At 43.5% G+C, this 25,805-nt stretch overlaps 1 protein-coding gene across 2 annotated transcripts in view; it reads right to left on the reverse strand.

Annotated features, from left to right (window-relative positions):
* Nucleotides 1-479: 479 nt before the first annotated feature.
* Nucleotides 480-25,805, reverse strand: part of LOC121567401 (leucine-rich repeat and fibronectin type III domain-containing protein 1-like protein) — a 128,633-nt gene continuing 103,307 nt past the window's right edge. For both annotated transcript variants that reach the window (XM_041877425.2, XM_041877424.2), the window contains exons 4-7: nt 12,234-12,889; nt 10,996-11,103; nt 9,990-10,419; nt 480-540 (exon numbers count right to left, since the gene is read on the reverse strand). In XM_041877425.2, the coding sequence (XP_041733359.2) occupies nt 11,033-11,103; nt 12,234-12,889 (727 nt within the window). In that variant the 3' untranslated portion in view covers nt 480-540; nt 9,990-10,419; nt 10,996-11,032. The remainder of the gene's footprint in view (nt 541-9,989; nt 10,420-10,995; nt 11,104-12,233; nt 12,890-25,805) is intronic.

Raw genomic sequence — 25,805 nt, forward strand, 5'->3', positions numbered from 1 at the left:
CTTCGTGGTGCCATGAGGCAAAGATAGGCGAGGTGGGTGTAATAGGTTTGTATAGGGAGAATATAAGAGGAGGGGATGAAGAGAATGAAATAGGAGAGAAGAAGGTGTAACAGAAGGTAAATCATCAGCCACAAACAGGCTTGTTAGTCTCCAGGGAATTAATCCACTTTTTTATTTTATTAGAAAAATGTCACACACCATAAAAATTACATGTACAAAACTATAAGATTTGGAATTGCGTTATGTACAGATACAAAAGATAAAGCCAAATAAAAAGTGACTGATAACACAGAAGAAGGTGAGTCCCCAGCTCTGAGCGTTTTGTCTGAGTCTGTCTGTTTGATTCAGTTCTCACTGGGTTCGGCTCAAAGGTGAGAAAACGCAACACAGGAGGATAGGGTGATGAATACCATTGGGAAGAAGAGGTGGTGGTGATGCACAGACATGCGGTTCAGTTTGCTTAGTCCCTGTTAGTTGGATTTCTTCATCCTATATATCCTTGGGTCCTCGGAGTCTGGATGGACGAAACACAGCACATACCTGCAGAGGGAGGAGAGAGACAGTGAAATCAGTGAGGAATCTGTTCAATTCTGCCCTAACATCAGTTACGGTTGACCACACATACAAGTCCACTTAAACCAGGTTGATAATTGAAAGGACTTGTAGCCCCTGAAGTACAATGTAGCCCCTGAAGTATGGTGATGATACCGGTGTTAGATTCATTGAATCCCTGCCATACTAAGGCTTTATATAATGAAACAGAGAACATCCCAACATTTCCATAATGACAATAGACCAAAGCACATCAGTTTAATAACCTGTGTGTCTAATACAAACACAGGAAGCTTCACAAACACTGGCAGCCATACGACCACCATGCTTGGACAATGCCCTCTGATGGACCCATGCAGTGTTGTGTCCTACTGCTGTTTGATACAAATGTAAATGACTGGCAGCCATGACTTGCAACCTCCCTAACAGCACTGGCCAAACCATGGTGGGCATGCCTGCATGGCCATGAAACAAAACAGGATTATAAAACAACAACCCAGTTCCATTAAACAGCCATTGAAGTGACCAGATGCTTTTCCAATATAGCGCAAGATTACATTTGGGACTCCTCGGCCTTAGACTCATCCTCAATGTCTCACGCACTGTCCACAGAACAGTGATAGGAGCTAAGCCGGTCAGATCAGACAGCCGAGCCCTCACAGTAGCCTGACTAAGCCTCCCTCGGGCTGGGCATATCATGGCTATGGATGCATGGCAGGTGGTGAGCTGAACACAAGCCTGGCAGACATTTTAAATGAACACTTCTGCTTACATCTACATAAGGAACTAGGCACTTAGAAGAATGGTGCTGGATATAGGCTCTCTGGCGGCGTATCACTGCGTATGGCACCTGGAACTAGCTGACTAGCTGGCATGGCAGGTGGTTTGTATTGGAGAGGAGAAGAGGCTGAACAGGTGTGGGAGCAAGAGCTACAATTATGGATGCCATTTTGGAAATGCCGTTCCCTTGTATGTCAGGCTAACATGTTTGATGCTGAAAGCCCTGAGTGGACTGAGGCCTATAAAGTGGAGGAGTTGAGAGGGCACTTATTTGTGCTCCTCAGTTGGCTGAATGTACTAGCATGACAAAAACCATAACTGCATGAAAGTGTTTTCAGGCATTTAAAGCTGACTTCACGAGGCAGAAATAGATTGTCCATTCGAAACATAGGGGCTATTACAACTTCACCCCAACCCATTCAAACAAACAATTTACTTTTCAATAGAAGTGTACTGTAACAGGTGACTTGAATTTTTTAAAATCTATATTCACATTCAATTAATGTTCTAGACTAGTCTATAGCAGGTTTTATCCTGTGAAAAATGTATGGCTTTAAGTGTGATGTATTCTGCTTCAGGACCTTAGTGACCATGGGCGTTCTCTGCCTCTCCCTCCCAGCGTGGGATGGTTGATATATTCAGCTAGTGTCTACACAAAGCAGAACCTGCCCTTCTCTATTACTCTCTCATTGGCACAGCAGGTGAGTCTCTCTTAAAGCTCAACAACATATTATGAAGCACTTGGATTCTGCAAAAGTACAGAAATATCTTCCTGTATTTTCTTAACCACTTTAAAAGTGTAAATATCAAACTGAGTAAGGGAGACCTATTTGTACACTAGATCATAGCATCATAATGCAGCTTGCTTTCCATTATACCTGCCACCAGCTCTAAATCATTTGTGGTGTTGCATCACACACTATCTTAAGAAATGCTATTGACAGTGATTGTATAAGAAATAGCTGAATTTACGTCCATTTACAAACAAAGCATGTTTCATTGTGCTGAGCATGCACCATTGAGCTATATCTATGATCTTCACCATCCAGGAGAAAGGATATTGGACCTGAATGAGGACAGGATCAATATTGCTTACCGCGACTCTGGAAATGTTCTGAGAAATTTAACAATGTTCCAAGGACAATAAGAGGGGTCAGTCCGATACACATTGTCAGACTCTTTTTTACTACCCGAATTATGATTCCCATCATCACACTTTGTTTCCCATCAGCACCTATTGATTATGCAATTAAATGTGGCATGACCAGGAGATATAAATTGGGACCGGCAGTATTATGGATTGCACATCGCCACCGGGGCAATCACCCAATGATCATCTGACATGAATCACCTCAGTGTGTCTGCCACACAAATCTCTCTCTGAACAGGGGGCAGACTAATTTATTCTCCACACCACCTTTCATCATCTCACCTTTTTACATGGGATGTTGATGTTGTTGCTGTTTCACATTGTCTGGCTAGAGGGCGAGTGATAACATCGACAGTATTTTGCCCTTGGTTTTAGGTGTCTTTTAGTCACCAAAACCGGCAAAACCTGTTTAATAAAACCATCATTGTGGTATTGTGAAGCTCAGTAGCCTCCTATGCATTTGCCCTGCTCAGAAGAACATGATAAAGTGACAAAATGAAAACAAATAGAGCCTACAAACTAATGTCCCCTGCCGCCTCGGTTCTGCCCCATGATATCTGAGTCGAACATCATTCTGTCTCTCAAATAACACCAGAGCTTGTTTGCATAGTGATGCCATAGCTTAGATCTCAGACAGTTCAGACCATTTAGCCCGCTGTTCTTGACTTCTATTAGTGGGGAAACCTCTGTGATCTCACTCCAAACAACCAGTTTATTAATGGCAGGGACCTATGATCATCAGGCGCCATGCCGCTGCTGATATATTGGGTAACAGGCTTATCACTGCGTCATCAGCATGGAGCAATGATTAGCCACATAACGATCCTTTAATTGCCAGAGAAATGAGGCTGGAGACTTGACACAACTTAATGCTAAGTGTGGGAGGATGGGAAGATGTGTGCCATCAAGCCATACAACACATCGTAATTGATTTCTCCTAGGCCTATTTTAGCATAATGTTGATAGCAATCTAAAACTTGCTGCGATCTCAATCCGTGAGGAATGTTGTTTGTTGTTTTTGTGATTATTTTTGGGGGTCTCCAGAGCAATAAGGATCATAGCACACTCAGCTAGAAAATACAATTTTAAGGAGAAGCAGAAAAACGGCTAACTAACTCAATTCTGTTCTCGCTCAATACAAACGCAAAGAGACAAGAATGGGATTGCCACTCGGTATACAAACATATTTTTCTGGAAGCAGACGGGCTGTGTGACAAAAAGAAACAGAATGAATGTCTTTGCCACTGTTTGGAATTAGTGCTGAGTTTAAATTGAGCTGCAGCGCGCCCGGAGGCCCAATGCTTCACACACAAAGAAAGCAGAAACTACGTTCCTGATCAAAGCAAATACACAACCATGACAATAAAGAAAGCTGCAAAATTAGCCAAATAAATTCCTCTGCTGACATTTTCTGGCCTCTTGGTACAGTAGTAATTAATTACATTTGGCAGTGGTATATAAGCATCATCTGCTTTTTATTTGTGTGGTCTTAGTTTTGTAGGAGCACCATGATTGTCCTGATGGTGGAATCTTGTGTAAATAGGAGAGGCATGGTGTTCTCACAACAAATACACAGGCATACACACACACACACACACACACACATACACCCTGCGATATGCTTCCTACAGATTGTCTCTTTATCGCCCTTGCTTTGATTAGCAAACACTAATTAGGAAATAACACCAGTAGCAGAGTTACGATCCTTTTAAAGTGGTTCTGTTTTCCAATCCTCATGTTATTTTGTGAGACAGATTATTATCGATATCAGGCTGTTTGAACTCAGTTTTAGATGAATGAAATAGACACACACACACATCTATCTTGGCCTCATCTCATCTCTTTCAAGTCTAACCTTAAACCTGTCTCATTTCTCAAACTCATGCTTGATGGTGAGATATCGCTGATCCATAGTGATTTCATGGCCCGGGCCTAGGTACTGACGGCTGGCTGAGCCTTTCCATTTGTCCCTGTCCTCTCTGGAAATGGTGAGGGCTTAGAACAATGGGGTCCCCTGATTTCACACATCACTACACCTCAACCCTCTCCACATTACTATCCAACGAAAAATACAAACAAAAGTACCTGTCCACCCGCCACTGACATTTTATTAATCAAACAGACACAAAATTAGTTTACTGATAAAATATATTAATGGTCAGTTTACTCTCAACTATCAAAGGCTAAAGCCATCAGAGTGAGAGTAGGGTGAAACTATTTCTTAGGACATACAGTGATGCTCCAGAGCATGTTGTCACGACTTCCTCCGAAGCTGCCTCCTCTCCTTGTTCGGGCAGGCTTCGGCGTTTATCGTCACCGACCTTCAAGCCACTGCCACTCCTCATCTCATCATTCCATTTGTTTTGTCTTGTTTATTACACACACCTGGTTCATATCCCCTCATCAGTACCTGTATAAGTGTTCCCTCTGCCCCCTTGTCTTTGTGTGTGATTGTTTATTGTGGAGGTTAGTTTAGCTCGGTGGAGCTCCATGTATTTCACCCGTGAGCCTTGTTGTTTACCAGAGCGTCTGAATATGCGCTGGAGTGTTTGACGCATTGCTGCGTACAACTGTGCCTTCGGAATACACCCTTTAATTATGTGATTTACCCTCCTACGCCTGACTCCTTTCAAATCACTCGCCACAGAATCACACACCCGACATTGAGTCAGCAGGAGAAGACCACATGCCTGGAGTCGTGGCACGGATCCGGGAGCATTCTACGATGTTAGCCAGCATGGGAGAAGCGATGGATCGGGTTCTCCAGGTTGTCCAACGCCTGGAGAGGAGAGTATCCGACCCATCGGGACCAGCTGAGCGACCGGATCCAGCCACCCACACCCCAGCACCAAGAGGGATTAATCTCTCCCGACCGAAGGATTATGACGGGACAGCTGCCCGCTGCCAGGGATTCCACCTGCAGCTGGAGATCTACCTCTCGTCCATCAGCCCGTCTCCATCGGAGCGGGAGAAGGTGTCTGCCCTCTCGGGGAAAGCCCTGGAGTGGGCCAACGCGGTCTGGAGTGAAGGAAGAGCTGCGTTGGACTACTACGGTGAATTCGCTCGCCTCTTCCGGGCAGTTTTTGATCATCCGCCCGAAAGAAGAGAAGCGGGTGAGCGGCTGGTCCAACTGAGGCAGGGGACGAGGACCGCGCAGGACTTTGCCCTGGAGTTTCGCACTCTAGCGGCTGGGTCCGGGTGGAACAAGCAGGCCCTCATCGACCGTTTCCGGTGCAGCCTGCGAGAGGATGTCCGAAGGGAGCTAGCCTGCCGGGATATCATGTTGACTTTCGATCAGCTGGTGGACATGGCCATCTGGAAGGACAACCTGCTAGCTGCAAGAGGACGTCCTGGAGTGGGCCTACCCGTTTCACCCCCTCTCAACCCGGATTCAGTTCTGATGGAGCGGTGGTGCAGCGTTCTGGGAGAACGGAGGATGACAGCTCCAGTGTCACTCTTGTGGCCGGAGAGGACATTCGGCTGGACGCTGTCGTCAGAGTTCTTCCGGGTCTGGAGGCGGCAGGCAGGGCAGTCTCATGTCACCCCAGGTAGCGCAAACCCACACTCGTTCAGAGCCCTCTGCTGCGCACTGCACCATACACGTCACCTTCCCCGATTACAAAGTAGTTTCCCAGTTTAAGGCGCTGGTCGATTCAGGTGCAGCTGGGAACTTTATGGACAGGTCATTAGCGCACAGTCTAGATATTCTATTGGTCCCCCTATCCATTCCACTGCCCAACAAAGCACTTGACATTCGACCATTAGGGTCATGGTTCGTTAGGGAAGTTACAGCACCAGTCACGATGGTTACGCACAAGACCCATAGAGAGCAAGTCACCTTTTTTATTATTTTGTCCCTAGATTTCCCTTTTGTGTTGGGTCTTCCCTTGTTAGCACTACACAACCCCACCTTTTCATGACGACAGAGGGTTCTCATGGGGTGGTCCCGAGAGTGTCAGGGGAGGTGTCTAGCTGTTTCCGTTGGTGCAACTACAGTGGAAAGTCCAGACACTACCTCCACCGTGCGCATTCCCCCCGAATACCTCGATTTGACGCAGGTGACCAAATTACCACCTCATCGGGCTGGGGATTGCACAATAAACCTGGTGTTTGTCTGAGATGGGGACGAGTGGAAGACAGCATTCAGCACAACCACAGGGCATTACGAATACCTGGTGATGCCGTACGGTTTGATGAATGCTCCATCCGTCTTCCAGTCCTTTGTGAACGAGGTGTTTCGGGACATGCTTGGTCGCGGTGTAGTGTTCTACATCGATGACATTCTGGTGTATTCCGCTACACGCGCTGAGCATGTGTCCCTGGTTCGCAAAGTGCTGGGCCGACTATTGGAACATGACCTTAATGCCAAGGCACAAAAGTGTCTGTTTTTCCAACAGTCTGTCTCCTTCCTCGGTTACCGCATTACCACCTCAGGTGTGGAGATGGAGGAAGATCGCATTTTAGCCGTGCGTAATTGGCCGACTCCAACCACGGTAAAGGAGGTGCAGTGCTTTATTGACTTTGCCAACTACTATCTGAGGTTTATCCGGGGCTTTGGCAAGGTCGCAGCTCCCATCACATCTCTGTTGAAGGGTGGGCTGTCCCGGCTCCTCTGGTCTGCTGAAGCTGACAGGGCCTTCAGTAAACTGAAGGTTCTGTTCACCTCAGCCCTGGTACTGGCCCATCCCGATCCATCACTACCGTTCGTAATGGAGGTGAATGCGTCCGAGGTAGGGATAGACGCTGTCCTATCTCAACGCTCGGGCACGCCACCCAAACTCCGCCCCTGTGCCTTCTTCTCCAAGAAGCTCAGCCCGGCAGAGAAGAACTACAACGTTGGCGATCAGGAGCTGTTGGCTGTTGTCCGAGCCCTGACCGTCTGGAGGCACTGGCTCGAGGAGGCGAAACACCCTTTCCTCATCTGGATGGACTATCGTAACCTGGAGTACATCCGGGCAGCGAGGAGCAGGTAAAATAAAGAGTTCACTGTGGAATTGATGGCAAGGTTTACGTCTGAGGCAAGAAATAGCTGCAATTATCAATTATGCATACCTCCCTTGCTTTGTTTCAGAAAGCCATTATGTAATAGCAGAGGCCCTTTCATTGTAACATCCCTCGTCTCCATCACACGATAGGGCCAGATCACCTTGTAATCACCTTGTTGTACAAATTGTAGAATGGCCGTCACAGAGACCCAAGCCTGTCTGAACACAAGGTGGGCGAGGGTGAGAAATCAACTGCAATGTGGGATCAAATGTTAATGGGACTGATCTGTGTTTGGCTGTACTATGGTATACTATGACCACTACAGTGATCTAAGATAACATAGACCTAAGCCATGACAAGGTCATTGGATAAATCTCTAGAAAGCACAAACCTTTCATTGATGTGAGAATAATTAAGTATGATCTCATAGGCCTCCCGGAAATGACCACCCACATGCATGCCCTCCAAGAAACGTATTGATTGACTTAAGTAAACAAAACATTTCATGTCAGCTTATAAAATAGGACGGCAGGTAGCCTAGCGGTTAAGAGAATTGGGCCAGTAACCGAAAGGTCGCTGGATCGAATCCCCAAGCCGACTAGGTGAAAAATCTGTTGATGTATGCTTGAGCAAAGCACTTAACCCTAATTGCTTTTGTAAGTCGCTCTGGATAAGAGCATCTGCTAAATGACTAAAATGTAAGCACAACCAAACACAATAACCTACACCATTACTCGCTCAGCATGGAACTACTGGTTGGTTTACTACACATGCTATGGTAAAACTGTCTACTGGTTGGTTTACTACACATGCTATGGTAAAACCAGTTTCTATGTTCTCTTGCCCATCTTAATCTTTTCTTTTTATTGGCAAGTCTGAGATATGGATTTTTCTTTGCAACTCTGCCTAGAAGGTCAGCATCCCGGAGTCGCCTCTTCAATGTTGACGTTGAGACTGGTGTTTTGCGGGTACTATTTAATGAAGCTGCCAGTTGAGGACCTGTGAGGCGCCTGTTTCTCAAACTAGACACTCTAATGTATTTGTCCTCTTGCTCCCACTCCTCTTTCTATTCTGGTTAGAGCCAGTTTGCGCTGTTCTGTGAAGGGAGTAGTAGTACACAGCATTGTATGAGATCTTCAGTTTCTTGGCAATTTCTCACATGGAATAGCCTTCATTTCTCCGAACAAGAATAGACAGACAAGTTTCAGAAGAAAGTTATTTGTTTCTGGCCATTTTTAGCCTGTAATTGCTGATGCTCCAGATACTCAACTAGTCTCAAGAAGGACCAATGTATTGCTTCTTTAATCAGCACAGTTTTCAGATGTGCTAACATAATTGCAAAAGGGTTTTCTAATGATCAATTAGCCTTTTAAAATGATAAACTTGGATTAGCAAACATAACGTGCCATTGGAACACAGGACTGATGGTTGCTGATAATGGGCCTCTGTACGCCTATGTAGATATTCCATAAAAAATCAGCCGTTTCCAGCTACAATAGCCATTTACAACATTAATAATGTCTAAACTGTATTTCTGATCAATTTGATGTTATTTTAATGGACCAAAAAATAGCTTTTCTTTCGAAAACAAGGACATTTCTAAGTGACCCCAAACTTTTGAATGGTAGTGTATGTGTAACTGATAGATGGTCACACACACACACACACACACACACACACACACACACACACACACACACACACACACACACGTACATGTAATTTTTTTTATTTAATGTATGTAAATTGTAAAGTCTTTTGTCTGTCATTTATTTTTCGTTATGTGTCGGACCTGTCGCCACTGGCGTCGGCTAATGGGGATCCTAATAAATACATAAATAAATAAAAATATCTAATTGGGGACAACACATTGAATGTAGTGAGTGGAGTAGAGAGTTAAGAGAGAAAGTAGGATTAGTCAAATCCAGACAGATCTAGTAATGCCCACCCCTGAGGTGCGGCTGGGATCCTCTCCTGCTGTGTTCCTCCATCAGTGATTTCAGGACCTAATTGAGCTGATCGCTTACCAAATTTGACTCCTTAATTGCCTGTCTGCCCATAATTGTCTCCCATCCATTTAGCCAGGTTCTTAGTTAAGCCAGAGGAACCAGTAGAGTGGGCAGGGAGGAGACGGGAGGGAGATGGGAGGCAGACATGAGATGTCTCAGGGAGAAAGATTGGGTCCTCCTCCAGTGTAACCCAATTTTACCCTCCAACATGCTCCTTCTCCTGTCTGTAGTCACAAACTAATCAGATTGGGCCTGTCTGGGTCTTCTAACATGGTTGGCTAAAAGCAACACAGAACACACTCTCACACACAGCCCTAAATTTGCTTCTTGATTTGAGGTTCATTTCTCATCACTCTCCTTCATCTCAGAGCTATCTGTGGCTTGCTTGCTTGAAATATATGGTAAACCTGGTTAAATCATGAGTAAGGCCTGGGCGGTTTTCTGACATTGTGATCCGACCAGGGAGTGTTTCCTGGTCAACCCACAGAGTACATGATCCTGTGTACACTCACCTTTGGCTGGGTCCCCATCCTGAGTCTGAAGACAGTCAGGTAAAATAAGGTACAGTATGAGCAGGTCCAGGAATAGATCCAGGTGCATGAACAGGTCCAGGTATTGGCAAGTCCTGGTCCAAGTACAGGACCAGGAACAGTAGTAGTGCTGTGTTAATGACAACAGATACACAGACAGTCTGAGCCACAGAGGGATACAAGGCAATACGTTTGAAAAGCCACTGGCGAGGCTGTTGGCCCGTCTAGCTCCACTCCCATAGATTATGATGGTGAATTGAGTACTTATTAAATCCATCTAGGGGTGTTTTCATGGGGGGTCCTTGAATACAGTGTGAATTCTGGGGGAAGCAAGGAGGAAGTCCGGCAGGAGTCCTAAAAATGTTCCTGATTTATAATCCAATCGCCTTGATTCCTGTAATCCTGGAATATTCTGAAAAACAAAAACATGAGCTACAGTTACTGATTGAGTTGAATGAATGATATGTACAATCTAATCAATGATTGAGTTGAATGCAGGACATCAATCACAACTGTTCTTGAGAAATGTGCAATAGTTTGAATGGTAATTTGACTTATAATGATGATTTTTACTGGAAGGTGGATCAGATTATGTGTTTGTTTGTAATTGCTACTGTGCTATGATCGGTTTTGTATCGCTACTACAGTGCATTGGTGTAGGATGAAAATGTTAGTAATTGTAAGTCATGTTTCTGCGTTATGTTGCTTGGATGTCTGCTGCTTTCAAAAGGGCAGCACTGAGTGTTAAGGGGGTGTGCTCTGCAATTAGTCTCGCTGAATATGCCATATGTATAGGACCAGACTCCTGAGGGAGGTCTAACGTGGCTAGAAATATGTTAGCTCTGATTAAGTGACATTTTCTCTCCGACACAGCCATCTCTCCTTCTCAGTTTGTATCTATTCATCTATCTTACACTAAAGCCCCCCTCGCTCTCTTAACTTCTTCTCTCAAGAAGATAAATGGAGAGGAACAGGGAAAGAAGAGTACCATTAGTCTTGGAGGTTGATGGCTGCAATAGGAGTCATCAAATTTTAAAGTCACTCCAGTCTCGGTGAGCCCTCTTGTCGTCGGCGGCGGCCGTGGGTGCTGGCGTGTCTGGTGGGAGAGACAAATAGAGGTGAGGGATGAGGCGGGTAGAGTTAGTGACAGCCAGGCTGGATGCGGCGCAGTGCGTCCATCACCCCTCGTTTCAGGGACACAGCAGGGAGCCTGTGGACATGGCCATCGGAATGTGATTCATGGGCCGGTGTCAGCTGTACCAAATTGGCACTGTTTTGTCTCACACAGGGCAGCTACACAGGTTTTTGGTACAAATCTGGTATGGGATCCGGGCAAAGTGACTCAGATCACATGGTAGACTTGCACTTACTGGTTGTGTGTCCCATATGATTCTACTGGTGAAAGTAAATTGTGATTTTACGGATTGATTACAGAATGTAAATGTATACAATGATTGTTCACTGCAGCACCTTTTGGGAATGAATTATCTGCATTGCAGTGCAAAGTATGCATTACACAGCAATGACTGTGAGAATGTGGTTGCCCACTGCACAGGTTTTGGTCAGGTTCAAGGGCAGCCAAATTCAACCGTTTTCATTGACATATTATCCTCTCCCTAAATTGATCATATTGGTTAATTATGTCCCATAATTTCCACCTAAATCAATGTTGTAGCTGCACTGGTTGATTGACGCTATTGAAAGAGAGGGCCTGTCTCTCCCTGACCCTGATTTAATTCACCATATTGATGTAGTGATTTACAAGGCCAAGGCTCAGAAAGTGCAATTCTCCGATTGGAACAATGTATCCAAGTTTCTCACTCTGGAGAGGTTCGTTAAAATATAGTTGGCTGTGGCCCATTGAGTCAGTTGAATGGCCCTGTTCTTAGCAATTACATGTCTCTGAACTGGCATTGTATGTGCTGCAATGAGGTGTGCTGGGTTGGGTCATGCTATGGGCTCATATTCAGTGGCAGGGCTCTAGCTGCCGGTACCTACTGTAGGTCACAGAAGGAATAAAAATGAATTACAAGCCAGTTGTTTCAGACATGCCATAGAGATACCACATTGAAAACGATGAAAAATGGGGCCATTCTCTCTCATTCACTCCCATTCTCTCCCATTCTCTCCCATTCTCTCTCATTCACTCCAATTCTCTCTCATTCACAACCATTTGTATCTGTCTACCTCTCTATCTGTATCTCTATCACTCTCTCAAGTACTTACTTCCCCCCACATCCACAGTGGTGGTCTCTTTGGGTGTGAGCGAGGCTCTCCTCTTCATCTCAATGGCAGTCCTGGAGTTACGCCTCTTACTGGGCGACAGCAGGTCCTCAGCAGTCATGTCAACAACCAGCGCCATGGTGTTAGAGTCCTTTAGGGTGGCATTAGGCGATGCCGCTCCACTCACACCCCCTCCTACCCCTGTCCCTGGTCCCACTCCAACTCCCACTCCAGCAAAGGCATGAGGCTGCTGCTCCTCCTGGCTCTCTGTAACTTTAGACCCAGAGTGGGACACCTGTCCCCCAGCCTGTCCTCCGTTGGTCTGGGCACGGATGTTGGCCAGGGTGCCCACCTTGCCTGTGTCCATGCCTTGGTGGCTGTAGACCTTGTAGCGGATCATGAGGATGATGATGAAGACGAGCACGGAGGCCACGATGATGCCACCAATAATGATGATCATGGTCCCGCCCAGGAACTGGCTGTGGAGGGCCTGGCACTGGCTGTACTCGGTCTCCGTGATGAACTGGACGCAGCCCACCTGCCGCGTGGCCGTCAACGAGGTGATGCCATCGTCGTACACCGCCAGGACACACAGGTCGTACTCACGCCCTGACACCAGGTCACGAACCAGGAAGTCCTGACTGGTGGACGGGATCATTCTATTGATTAGAGAGAGGAACATGTTTTAGGATTGATGACTAACACGGTATATACAGGAACAAATAATCTGTAGATGGGAAATATTTTGAAAATATTATTAATTCTGAGTAACGAAAGGTAGTGTAGATACTGGACTTGTCTACAGGGCTATGTGAATGGATATGGATAGTTCAAATAAAAAGTATGTCTTAGCGGTCTATCTTAAGACATTTTTCCACAGTATTATAATAGCATTATGGTACACCCCTTGGTTTGAGGTGAGTGGTGCAATCTAACTTTTACAGCCCATTGGGCTTACTAGTGGGACCGTCATAATGCCAAACCTCAAAATCAATATTAAAGGGCCATAACAATGGATTAACGAGAAATGTATAACATGGAATATATTGTGGATGAAAGTAATCCGTGTAAGGGTCTCTTGTGGATTCTCTTAAGGTTTGACTCTGCAGAGAGCTCGTGAGTTACATCCACAGTCAATCACCTAACCCCGTTCCAATGGGTTTGTAGAGAAATACCATATTGAGATCAATGTCCATCCAAGGAGTAAAGCATGTGCCCAATTAGGTGTCAACACTACCAGGTAATATGGTGCATGTATGCTTCAGAAGCACAGTATAACATATAAACATCAGGAGATACTGTATGTTCCTCTAACACAAGCAATTTCATTTTCCTTTTGGTACCATACCTTTTCATTCTAAAATCGCCCCTTTCAGCACTAAACTGACATGATTTGATTTGATTGGACTCAATTGGTCAGATAATTTTTCAGGAACGCTCCACTTCTCTAGATTATGTCAATTTTTGTGTCCCATTCCTGCAGCTGTACAGCAGGGTCAGAAAAAATATGAACAAAGAGAAAATACAACTATGCAGTCATTGGCAGACACCGTTCCCTGTCATTGTGGTCCTCTGTAGCTCAATTGGTAGAGCATGGCGCTTGTAACGCCAGGGTAGTGGGTTCGATCCCCGGGACCTCCCATACGTAAAAATGTTTGCGCAAATGACTGTAAGTCGCTTTGGATGAAAGCGTCTGCTAAATGGCATATTATTATTATTATTATTATTATAATAGTCTGGTGAATCAGACCTTTGCAATGACAACAATATGAAGACTGTTGTGACAGAAACTACAAAGTTGGCAACACTGTAGTGTGGACCCTTGAAAGGCACTGTGACAGTGTGTGGTCATGTGTGTGATTTCTGACAGTAAACGTGAGCAGTGGATTATCTGTATACATCCGGAACTCTTTAACTAGGGACAAAGGAGAGTATGACAGTCATTAAAAGTGATGCCAGTGACATCTTGAGCCGTGATTAAATGTCAGTCTCCATTCGCATAACTCCCAAAAGCTTACAAATCTCCCATTTTCATTATGTGTGTATCATTATCTGGCTAACAAGTCTTGACATTTAAATTCACATCAACAGTTCAAAAAGCTGAGTTTGTAAACATTGCCCAGTGTCATCTCATTAAGCCGGCTTGCTTCAGTCTGAGTATACGAGTAGAACACTTAATATAATCTAAGAAAACCATTATTTTGAAGACATAGAGAATACATTGTTGATTGTGTTGAGAGAATGGATGACTTAGGCTAGGACCTGTGACTGAAGTACTGAGCTGTACGTCCCGGAATGTCCTACCCCGGGACACAGTGACTGAGAATGTGCATCGCTCAGTATAGTGTTAAATCACAAGGTGCTTGGGATCATCAGCAACCATATTCATTATAAACCAAGAAATATTCAAACTTTTCTGGCGGAAAGTTTAACATTTACGCTAAGGACAGAATAAATTGTAAACATAATAATGGAAATGTCATTTTCATTTGTCAAATACATTTTCTATTAGCAGAGAAAGCTGTTATGCAAACCAGACACATTGACACCGTAATTAAATAGGAAAATTTCTCTGAGTTGTTTGCACCAACTTCCGAAACATCTAGTGCATACCAGAACATTAATGAATTGATGTGAATAGACAAAATGAATTAGATGGGAAAAATAACAATAATCGTAACCCCGACATCCAGCCAGAAATGTTATTACTGCCACTGCAACCCTTTCCTAATCTTTGTTCACCCAGATTATCTTTGCATCTTTCTCTAGTCTTTTCCAATCCAGTACCAGCTAGAGAAGTGACATGTCAATACAAGGTTATGAAAGTTTCAAATCCACATTCTCCATTCAGACAATCAACCAACCGCAACCTTAGCCTTGGTCTTAACCCCATTTCTAAGAGTCATTGTAGCTAATGATCTTACAGACAATCTTTGCTATAATGATATCAGACGTCTGAGTCCACTTTCACATGTAATACAAAGGCCTCATGGGTTGCCATGACAATACATCACAATCTCAATGGGGATTTAACAATGTAAGAATATAAATAGGGTTCACTTAGCGTTCTTCCATTTATCTTGGTCAATGTTCTCAATATCACACTTACGTTGACAGGGAATTGGTTGAGTGTATTCCTATTAAAAGGTGAAAGACAGTGCTAGAAGATCCCCTGAGGTGGCCGTTTTGCTTGGGTAACTCCTCCAACCTATTGACTACTAAAAAGCAAGCATTATCCTAAACCAACTAGGATAATGGAAAAGTCTTCAAATTGGTCCACGACTCTTTTTCTCTCTTTCTCTGTCTCTTTCCATCTGTCTCTGTGTCTCTCTCTCTCTCTCTCTCTCTCTCTCTCTCTCTCTCTCTCTCTCTCTCTCTCTCTCTCTCTCTCTCTCTCTCTCTCTCTCTCTCTCTCTCTCTCTCTCTCTCTCTCTCTCTCTCTCTCTCTCTCTCTCTCTCTCTCTCTCTCTCTCTCTCTCTCTCTCTCTCTCTCTCTCTCTCTCTCTCTCTCTCTCTCTCTCTCTGTCTGTCTGTCTGTCTGTCTGTCTCGCTTTCTCTTCCTCCCTCTCCTTTAATAGTTCATGTTATGGTCTGTAGGGAAAAATAAGATGCCTGTGCAGAAGAGAGTAGCTGGCGGATTTCAATCCTGGATCCTATTAAAGCGTGGCAGGGGAGATGGAGGTGCTTTGAAGTCCTCTCATTTGCCTCACCTTTGCCTGTTAATTTGACTGGAAGCCCAGAGTCTGTCTCTCTCTCTCTTTATAGGGATGACATCCAGACTGCCTTTACGGAGATTCATTATAGCACAATGCTGAACAAAGTCGCCTTGATCTGGGTTGTGCAGAGGACCTTTATCTGGTGTTTCTGTGCTTTGGTTTATTACAGGACTTATCATGGACGTGGCGGCTCTGGAAAAGGCTATCAGACATGAGACAATTTAGGTGTTGGGGGCGAGGTAAACACATGAAAATAGTAACAAAAAGGAATAGAAAGGGGGTATTGGAGCGATGCAGGGAGACCGATTCCTGAAACAACTTCTGGCAGATACCCCAAATTAAATTACTCCACAATGAAGTCGGGTGACAATTGTGAATGGGAAGGAAATTATTCTCTTTGTGGGTAATTTAGGGCAGAGAAATTAAACTGCTAGGTTATTATTATTTTTATTTTTTCACAAGACTGATTGAGACCTCTAAGTGAAGAGCCTGATGAGATGAGTGGAGCTTGAAATGGAATGCAAATGAAATGCTGCTTCTTGGTAAATAACTACAACAATCAGCTTCTTGATCTCAAAATGCATCCTTGGATCACTAATATTGATAAATCTGTTTATTTAGTAGGTGTTAAAAAACAATTTCCTAATACACTGATTTCAATGCACCACACATGTATCCTCTCAACAACATATAGTATCAAACATCAGCATATATTAAGACAAGTCTTGATCCCATAGATGGGAGGTATGAAAGAGCATGTTTGAAATTATATCTATATATTGTACTTTGTCTGGGCTCTTTAGAGGGGTGATAATTAATTTGTGCTACAGGTGCAGTATTTATATATGTAACATACACTGTTATTTACAATGTCATAATATTGGTAGTAGCTCTTACTAAAATCAGCCTCTATGTTTTCTCAAGAGGAATAAGTAGGAACACAAAGATATGGCAAAAAACTCATAATTTCCTTCCCACATAATCCCATCTGTACGGATGCACTGTATAATTTCCTGAATGATTGGCGTGCAGTCTGGCGGAGAAATACTGACCGAACAATGTTTGATGCGTGGGGCATTTGCATTGTAGATGATGGTGTATAAGGGAAGCAGCGGGAATTTAAGGCGTATCACTAGTGAGGTGTGTATGCCTCACTTACTTATACAATTATCAGAGCTAGCTGTAGTCTCAGGCGCATCTGACTAGGTTACTAACGAGCCCCCATTGACTGAGGGGGAAATGGGGGGTAGTGAATGCAACTTTGAATCATTGCGCACACACAGATCGCTGCGCTTGCGCGTGTGCACACACTCTCTATCCCGAAGCTGTGCAACCATTTTTTTAAAAATATTTCCCCAAATGGGCTTTTCCAAAGGCAAGGTTGAGGATAAGTGACAGTCAATTTCATTTCTCTGACTCTCTTGTGTTGTCCCATTCATATCAGGTATGTGTCAGGCGGCCCCAGAATGAAATTCAGATGGGAAATATTTTATGCTTTTTGTTAAGCAAATGTGCTTGACAGGATTACTTATACCAGGTTGGGAGAATAGACAAGCTAGAGGTGAATTCAATAAAAAAGTGACAATAAAAAATACACTTCTCAAGTTAAGCAAAGTTTCAGTTTGAGGATTTACATTTGGATTCATGGGGCTGAAGTTATTTAGCCAGCCTGGGGTCCCTGAGAAGTGCTGCTGGGGGACAGATTAGGACCACCACACAAACACTAATTGCTTCTTCAATCTCCACGCATCAAGCTGCATTTCGACTGCATTTTAACTCAGTTACAAACATCCATTTGCTACAGTTGAGTCAACGATTCCAAATAGAATTTGATTGATAAAAGAGGGAAGCATGAAATACTGTTGGTGCCGCTGCTCTCAAGGGTACGCACATACCCCTGCACACACATATAAACGCACAGGTGTAATAACGCATCCACGAACACACACACACAGTTAGACACAGCTGCCTGCCAGCTTCTCCAAGTGCATGACAGTGGCTGTATTGTGCCGACAGGCCTAATTGTCACAGAGACTCTGTGCCACGCCCCATTATTCATTCAACTCACAGCATCAGCGAAACGCTGCCCCCGGGCCCCAGGACGAAGAGCACAGCCAGGGACAATCCGTCTGTGGGTGGCAGAGCCTCTACCCATTTCACTTCTGAACTAGGCCTCTCCCCTCCTGATCCTTAGCACAGACCGAATCCTGCCGACAACGTCATGTGTTGGACTAAAAGGGCCTGTGTGTGGTGAGGAAGCAGGTCATGGATAAAACATCTGCAGAGAGGGCAGTGCCCACTCCTGCCTGCCAAGCTCTTCATTCACCTGTAAGAAGGGGTCTGATACATTATTGATGTTGGATGGCCTCCACTGCGATAAGGAGCAGGCAGGGGAGACAGTTAGCTTCTTCAGTTCTATGGGCAGAATGTATGTCTGTTCTGTCCTCTTCACATTACAGTATGATATGACAGCTAAATGCCTTATGATCATACAGGAGTCAAGATCTTGATCATCGTTGTCCACTTTATTGATTTCTGTTGTGTGAAGGAAGGAAGCAAAGTCTCCTTCCTCGTAAAAGGAAACTCTCGGCCAAGTCCCTCCCTTACGCTAATTTCACCCTTGTTTATGATCCGGGTGGACACGTGTGAAGCAGTAAACATGGAAGATGTGAGTGAGCTATTTAGAATTTAGCAGTGTCCATTCCATCCCGTTGTTTAAGCCACTGAAACATTTATGCTTAAAATGTTTGACTGGCAAAGGGGATGATTTTGCATGCTTGCCAACTGGCAACATACACCAAGTGATGTATGGAGACAATTTCTACAAACAACCATGTTCAGTAAGCGGTTGATAGGACTGCCAGTGGACAAGGTGCGCACCGGTAAGTATACATTTCCGATGAATTCCTGGATAGCCATTGCAGCTAGCTAGCTGTATCATTCAACCTACATCACTATCAACTTGCCAACTGTATCAGGCAGCTGTAAATGCGAGGAAAAACTAATATATTTGCTAGCTATCCATCTGATTGATGAAGTTGAGAAAATGCCATTGACTAGTTTGCTAGATTTAAACTGCTGGGTGGAAAGCTAGCTAACGTAAATGTATTATTTTTAGGGGGTAGATCAGCTTTAAAATTGCAGATAGATTGTGGCTTCCATCAATGTTTGGGGCTCCCGAGTGGCGCAGCGGTCTAAGGCACTGCATCTCAGTGCTCGAAGTGGCACTACAAACCCCCTGGTTCGATGCCAGGCTGTATCACAACCGGCTGTGATTGGGAGTCCCATAGGGCGGCGCACAATTGGCACAGCGTTGTCTGGGTTTGGCCGGTGCAGGCCGTCATTGGTTAAATAGCCCTTACACAGCCTGGAGGTGTGTTGGGTCATTGTCTTGTTGAAAAACAAATGATAGTCCCACTAAGCCCAAACCAAATGGGATGGCGTATCACTGCAGAATGCTGTGGTAGCCATTATGGTTAAGTGTGCCTTGAATTCTAAACAAATCACAGACCGTGTCACCAGCAAAGTACCCCCTCACCTCCTCCTCCATGCTTCACAGTGGGAACTACACAGGCGGAGATCATCCGTTCACCTACTCTGCGTCTCACAAAGACACGGCGGGTGGAAACAAAAATCTCATATTTCGACTCCAGACCAAAGGACAGATTTCCACCAGTCTAATGTCCATTGCTCTTCTTCTTATTGGTATCCTTTAGTAGCAGTTTTTTTTTGCAGCAATTCGACCATGAAGGCCTGATTCACGCAGTCTCCTCTGAACAGTTGATGTTGAGATGTGTCTGTTACTTGAACTCTGTGAAGCATTTATTTGGGCTGCAATTTCTGAGGCTGTAAACTCTAATTAACTTATCCTCTGCAGAAGAGGTAACTCTGGGTCTTCCTTTCCTGTGGCGGTCCACGAGAGCCAGTTTCATCATAGCGCTTGATGGTTTTTGCGACTGCACTTGAAGAAACTTTCAAAGTTCTTCAAATGTTCTGTATTGACTGACCTTCATGTCTTAAAGTAATGATGAACTGTCATTTCTCTTTGCTTATTTGAGCTGTTCTTGCCATAATATGGACTTGGTCTTTTACCAAATAGACCTATCTTTTGTATACCAACCCTACCTTGTCACAACACAACTGATTGGCTCAAACACATTAAGAAGGAAAGAAATTCCACAAATGCACTTTTAACAAGGCACACCTGTTAATTGAAATGCATTCCAGGTGAATACCTCATGAATCTGGTTGAGAGAATGCCAAAAGTGTGCAAAGCTGTCATCAAGGCAAAGGATGGTTAGTTGATGAATCTCAAAAATAAAATATACTTTGATTTGTTTAACACTTTTTTGGTTACTACATGATTCCATATGTGTTGTTTCCTTGTTTCGATGTCTTCACTAGTATTCTACAATGTAGAAAATAGTAAAAATAAAGAAAAATCCTTGAATGAGTAGTTTTGATTTCTATTTTGCATATATTTTTCACAAAAATTCTGAACCTTCCTATTCTCAAAGATTCTACATATTGTAAATTAAAGATAAACATTTTTTGCTAAGAGTACTATTTTATTATGAATTGATTGACCATGACATTGTAAATCACCCAGCAGTGCTATTTGCAGAGTTAGCATTAGTGAACCTGCGACCAAAATCAAGTTACATATGGACAGTACCAAAACAAATTATCTAAATTATTCTGTCTCTTCGCAGCAAAATCTGCAGGGCTGGGATGGTTGTATATATATATATATATATATATACAGTGAGGGAAAAAAGTATTTGATCCCCTGCTGATTTTGTACGTTTGCCCACTGACAAAGACATGATCAGTCTATAATTTTAATGGTAGGTTTATTTGAACAGTGAAAGACAGAATAACAACAAAGAAATCCAGAAAAACGCATGTCAGAAATGTTATGAATTGATTTGCTTTTTTAATGAGGAAAATAAGTATTTGACCCCTCTGCAAAACATGACTTAGTACTTGGTGGCAAAACCCTTGTTGGCAATCACAGAGGTCAGACGTTTCTTGTAGTTGGCCACCAGGTTTGCACACATCTCAGGAGGGATTTTGTTCCACTCCTCTTTGCAGATCTTCTCCAATTAATTAAGGTTTCGAGGCTGTCGTTTGGGAACTCAAACCTTCAGCTCCCTCCACATATGTTCTATGGGATTGAGGTCTGGAGACTGGCTAGGCCACTCCAGGACCTTAATATGCTTCTTCTTGAGCCACTCCTTTGTTGCCTTGGCCGTGTGTTTTGGGTCATTGTCATGCTGGAATACCCATCCACGACCCATTTTCAATGCCCTGGCTGAGGGAAGGAGTTCTCACCCAAGATTTGACAGTACATGGCCCCGTCCATCGTCCCTTTGATGCAGTGAAGTTGTCCTGTCCCCTTAGCAGAAAAACACCCCCAAAGCATAATGTTTCCACCTCCATGTTTGACGGTGGGGATGGTGTTCTTGGGGTCATAGGCAGCATTCCTCCTCCTCCAAACACGGTGAGTTGAGTTGATGCCAAAGAGCTCAATTTTGATCTCATCTGACCACAACACTTTCACCCAGTTCTCCTCTGAATCATTCAGATGTTCATTGGCAAACTTCGGACTGGCCTGTATATGTGCTTTCTTGAGCAGGGGGACTTTGCGGGTGCTGCAGGATTTCAGTCCTTCACGGCATAGTGTGTTGCCGATTGTTTTCTTGGTGACTATGGTCCCAGCTAACTTGAGATCATTAACAAGATCCCCCCGTGTAGTTCTGGGCTGATTCCTCACCGTTCTCATGATCATTGCAACTCCACGAGGTGAGATCTTGCATGGAGCCCCAGGCCGAGGGAGATTGACAGTTATTTTGTGTTTCTTCCATTTGCAAATAATCGCACCCACTGTTGTCACCTTCTCACCAAGCTGCTTGGCGATGGTCTTGTAGCCCATTCCAGCCTCGTGTAGGTCTACAATCTTGTCTCTGACATCCTTGGAGAGCTCTTTGGTCTTGGCCATGGTGGAGAGTTTGGAATCTGATTGATTGATTGCATCTGTGGACAGGTGTCTTTTATACAGGTAACAAGCTGATATTAGAAGCACTCCCTTTAAGAGTGTGCTCCTAATCTCAGCTCGTTACCTGTATAAAAGACACCTTGGAGCCAGAAATCTTTCTGATTGAGAGGGGGTCAAATACTTATTTCCCTCATTAAAATGCAAATCAATTTTTAACATTTTTGACATGCGTTTTTCTGGATTTCTGTTGTTGTTATTCTGTCTCTCACTGTTCAAATAAACCTACCATTAAAATTATAGACTGATCATTTCTTTGTCAGTAGGCAAACGTACAAAATCAGCAGGGGATCAAATACTTTTTTCCCTCACTGTATATATATATATATATATATATATATATATATATATATATATATATATACAGTGGGGAGAACAAGTATTTGATACACTGCCGATTTTGCAGGTTTTCCTACTTACAAAGCATGTAGAGGTCTGTAATTTTTATCATAGGTACACTTCAATTGTGAGAGACGGAATCTAAAACAAAAATCCAGAAAATCACATTGTATGATTTTTAATTCATTAATTTGCATTTTATTGCATGACATAAGTATTTGATACATCAGAAAAGCAGAACTTAATATTTGGTACAGAAACCTTTGTTTGCAATTACAGAGATCATACGTTTCCTGTAGGTCTTGACCAGGTTTGCACACACTTTTGGCGCACTCCTCCATACAGACCTTCTCCAGATCCTTCAGGTTTCTGGGCTGTCACTGGACAATACGGACTTTCAGCTCCCTCCAAATATTTTCTATTGGGTTCAGGTCTGGAGACTGGCTAGGCCACTCCAGGACCTTGAGATGCTTCTTACGGAGCCACTCCTTAGTTGCCCTGGCTGTGTATTTCGGGTCGTTTTCATGCTGGAAGACCCAGCCATGACCCATCTTCAATGCTCTTAGGAGGTTGTTGGCCAAGATCTCGCAATACATGGCCCCATCCATCCTCCCCTCAATACGGTGCAGTCGTCCTGTCCCCTTTGCAGAAAAGCATCCCCAAAGAATGATGTTTCCACCTCCATGCTTCACGGTTGGGATGGTGTTCTTGGGGTTGTACTCATCCTTCTTCTTCCTCCAAACACGGCGAGTGGAGTTTAGACCAAAAAGCTATATTTTTGTCTCATCAGACCACATGCCCTTCTCTCATTCCTCCTCTGGATAATCCAGATGGTCATTGGCAAACTTCAGACGGGCCTGGACATGCGCTGGCTTGAGCAGGGGGACCTTGCGTGCGCTGCAGGATTTTAATCCATGACGGCGTAGTGTGTTACTAATGGTTTTCTTTGAGACTGTGGTCCCAGCTCTCTTCAGGTCATTGACCAGGTCCTGCCGTGTAGTTATGGGCTGATCCCTCATTGAAAATCTCTTCCAAACTATTTTGCAATCTATATGGCACAGCTGTCAATTGTTTTGTCCTGACATGAAACGGGTATACTTTTTTAATCATCACAATTTTCTTTAGCCAAGTTCCTTACTTTCTCCCCCTTCCACTTGCCTCTTCTATTTTTGCGGTAATGCTGCAATTGGTTGTAATTTTGAGTAGAGTAGACATTTCCATATATTTTTGTTAGCTGCATGTGTGACATAACTCCACCAGTCCTAATTATGATATAATTGACAAAGATAATTGATTATTTTTTATCAAGTCTTATATTTGAGTTTAACCATAATATTTGTTGTTATATTTATTAAAAAACGGTATGTTAATTCCCTCCATCAGTCTGAGTTGAGTTAACCTTAGCCTAGATACGTGAACTGTAGCTAGACTTCTAGAAAATAAGATCGGAGCACAGCAACAGTCTCTCTCTCACAGACATCATGTCACCACATATTGTATGTAACCACTCAAATCCATACGAAGTACTATGGGCAAAAGCACTGACTTATATTCACTTTGTCTATTTGACCCATTCTTCAATCTTGACTGGGATATACAGTATATTTTAGTTGACACGCCTGTGTAATGTGTCTGATATACAGTACATTAATAAAAATGTATTTGATATAATGAATCATAAGCTCTGTGCTGTCTTGATGTTGAAGTTACCACAGAAGTAAAACAATTTAATAAAGACCATATGTGCCAAACATGCTATGAAAAAGTTATTGTTTGTAATCTAACAATTGAAAAATGAAAATTAGTTGTTAATACAAAACTTTATTGCATTTGGTCATCCTCAAAATTAAGCCATTAAAATGGTTAGTTACTTAGTTGCATCCTTCCACAGGGAACTGTCTGTGGATAGCTGATAACAGGGTGGCAGGTTTTTTGATGCGCTGCTATAGAGTTCCATAGCCCAGAAGACTCACCTGGGGATAGGGGGATGGACACATGTTAGTTTTTATAAAAGTCTGGGAGACTTTTACAGAGAGGAGAGAGCATGAGTTTGAGTGAGTACATTAAATCCAATCCAACCAGTGGCCCTGGACAATATGCTAGGCGATCACACAGGCAGACTGCCACAGTAAAGGAGATTACAGAGTGCATCAAGTATACTATTATGAGTGGAGTTTACTTCTCTGTGCTCTGGAGAGATCGCAGGTAGTTGGTCAGAAGGCTCTTGAGGTCCTTGGACCATTATGTCTCTATAGCACCTGGAGAGAGACAGATAGAGGTAGTGAGTGTGCTTGAAATACAGTCCTCACCCCCTGACCTCCCACTGGCCCGAGGCCTCCTGCCTAACCCTCTAATCACAGTCTCTCTGAGAGGGAGTTACTCCAGGATTATAATAATATAATATAATATGCCATTTAGCAGACTCTTTTATCCAAAGCGACTTACAGTCATGTGTGCATACATTTTTACGTATGGGTGGTCCCGGGGATCAAACCCACTACCCTGGCGTTACAAGTACCATGCTCTACCAATTGAGCTACAGAGGACCACGATGTGGTGTATGGTGTATAGGGCTTCTCCACTCATATGGGTGGAGTATTAGTACTCTTGATACTCGTAATAGTATCATGCAATGTAAAGGAAAACAATATTATGACTTACTGACACAGAGTGTTCCATGTACCTGCTGGTATCAAGCCTCAACCTGGGTGCAGATAAATGTCATGCCTTGTAGAATGGTGGCATCTATCTCCACCAGGCTCCAAAAAATCAGATGACAAACCTGCAGAGAATAACAAAATAAAACGGTACCTGCATTTAGGATTCATGTATTAGTTTGCCTATTTCATGATTCATGTCTGTAAATGACAACAATAGAGCTGATAAAAAAATATGACATGTCATCCAATTGAATTATATTATGGCACAAGGTCCATCTCACTAACAATTGCTACCTCGACTTATTCCATCATAGCATCATGCTCCTCCTTATTGTACTGTAGTTAGCTAGCTAGCTAGTTGATAACTTAGATGCCTGTGATTGTTGAGACCCAATTTAGCAGCCAAACTGCCTCAAAGATGGTGATGTTGGAAAAATTTGCTATTCAACATGCATTGCTTCTGACACATGCCACGATTCTTTCTTTACATCTTACAGATATAGCTACTGTAGGTAGCTAGATAATAATGGTTTACGATAATTGCAGTTTAGTTCATTATCTACTTGTAGCTAGCTATGTGTAAAACTGACAGAGTCTGGCTGTAAAACGCAACAAGCTAGCTAGCTACTGTAGCTGGCTTGACACTCACTCCTTAATATTAGCTTACCGTGCTTTTCAGGACAACTCGATATTCTTCTTGCCAATCCCTTTCGACTACTTCATGTCTACTCCTGTCTCTCAGGCTTCTTCTAGGTTCAAAACTTTATGGATGTAGACAGTCTGGTGCCTTATTGTCAAAAAGCAA

This window comes from Coregonus clupeaformis, chromosome 6 (assembly GCF_020615455.1).
Source record: "Coregonus clupeaformis isolate EN_2021a chromosome 6, ASM2061545v1, whole genome shotgun sequence".
Taxonomy (NCBI): Eukaryota; Metazoa; Chordata; class Actinopteri; order Salmoniformes; family Salmonidae; genus Coregonus; species Coregonus clupeaformis.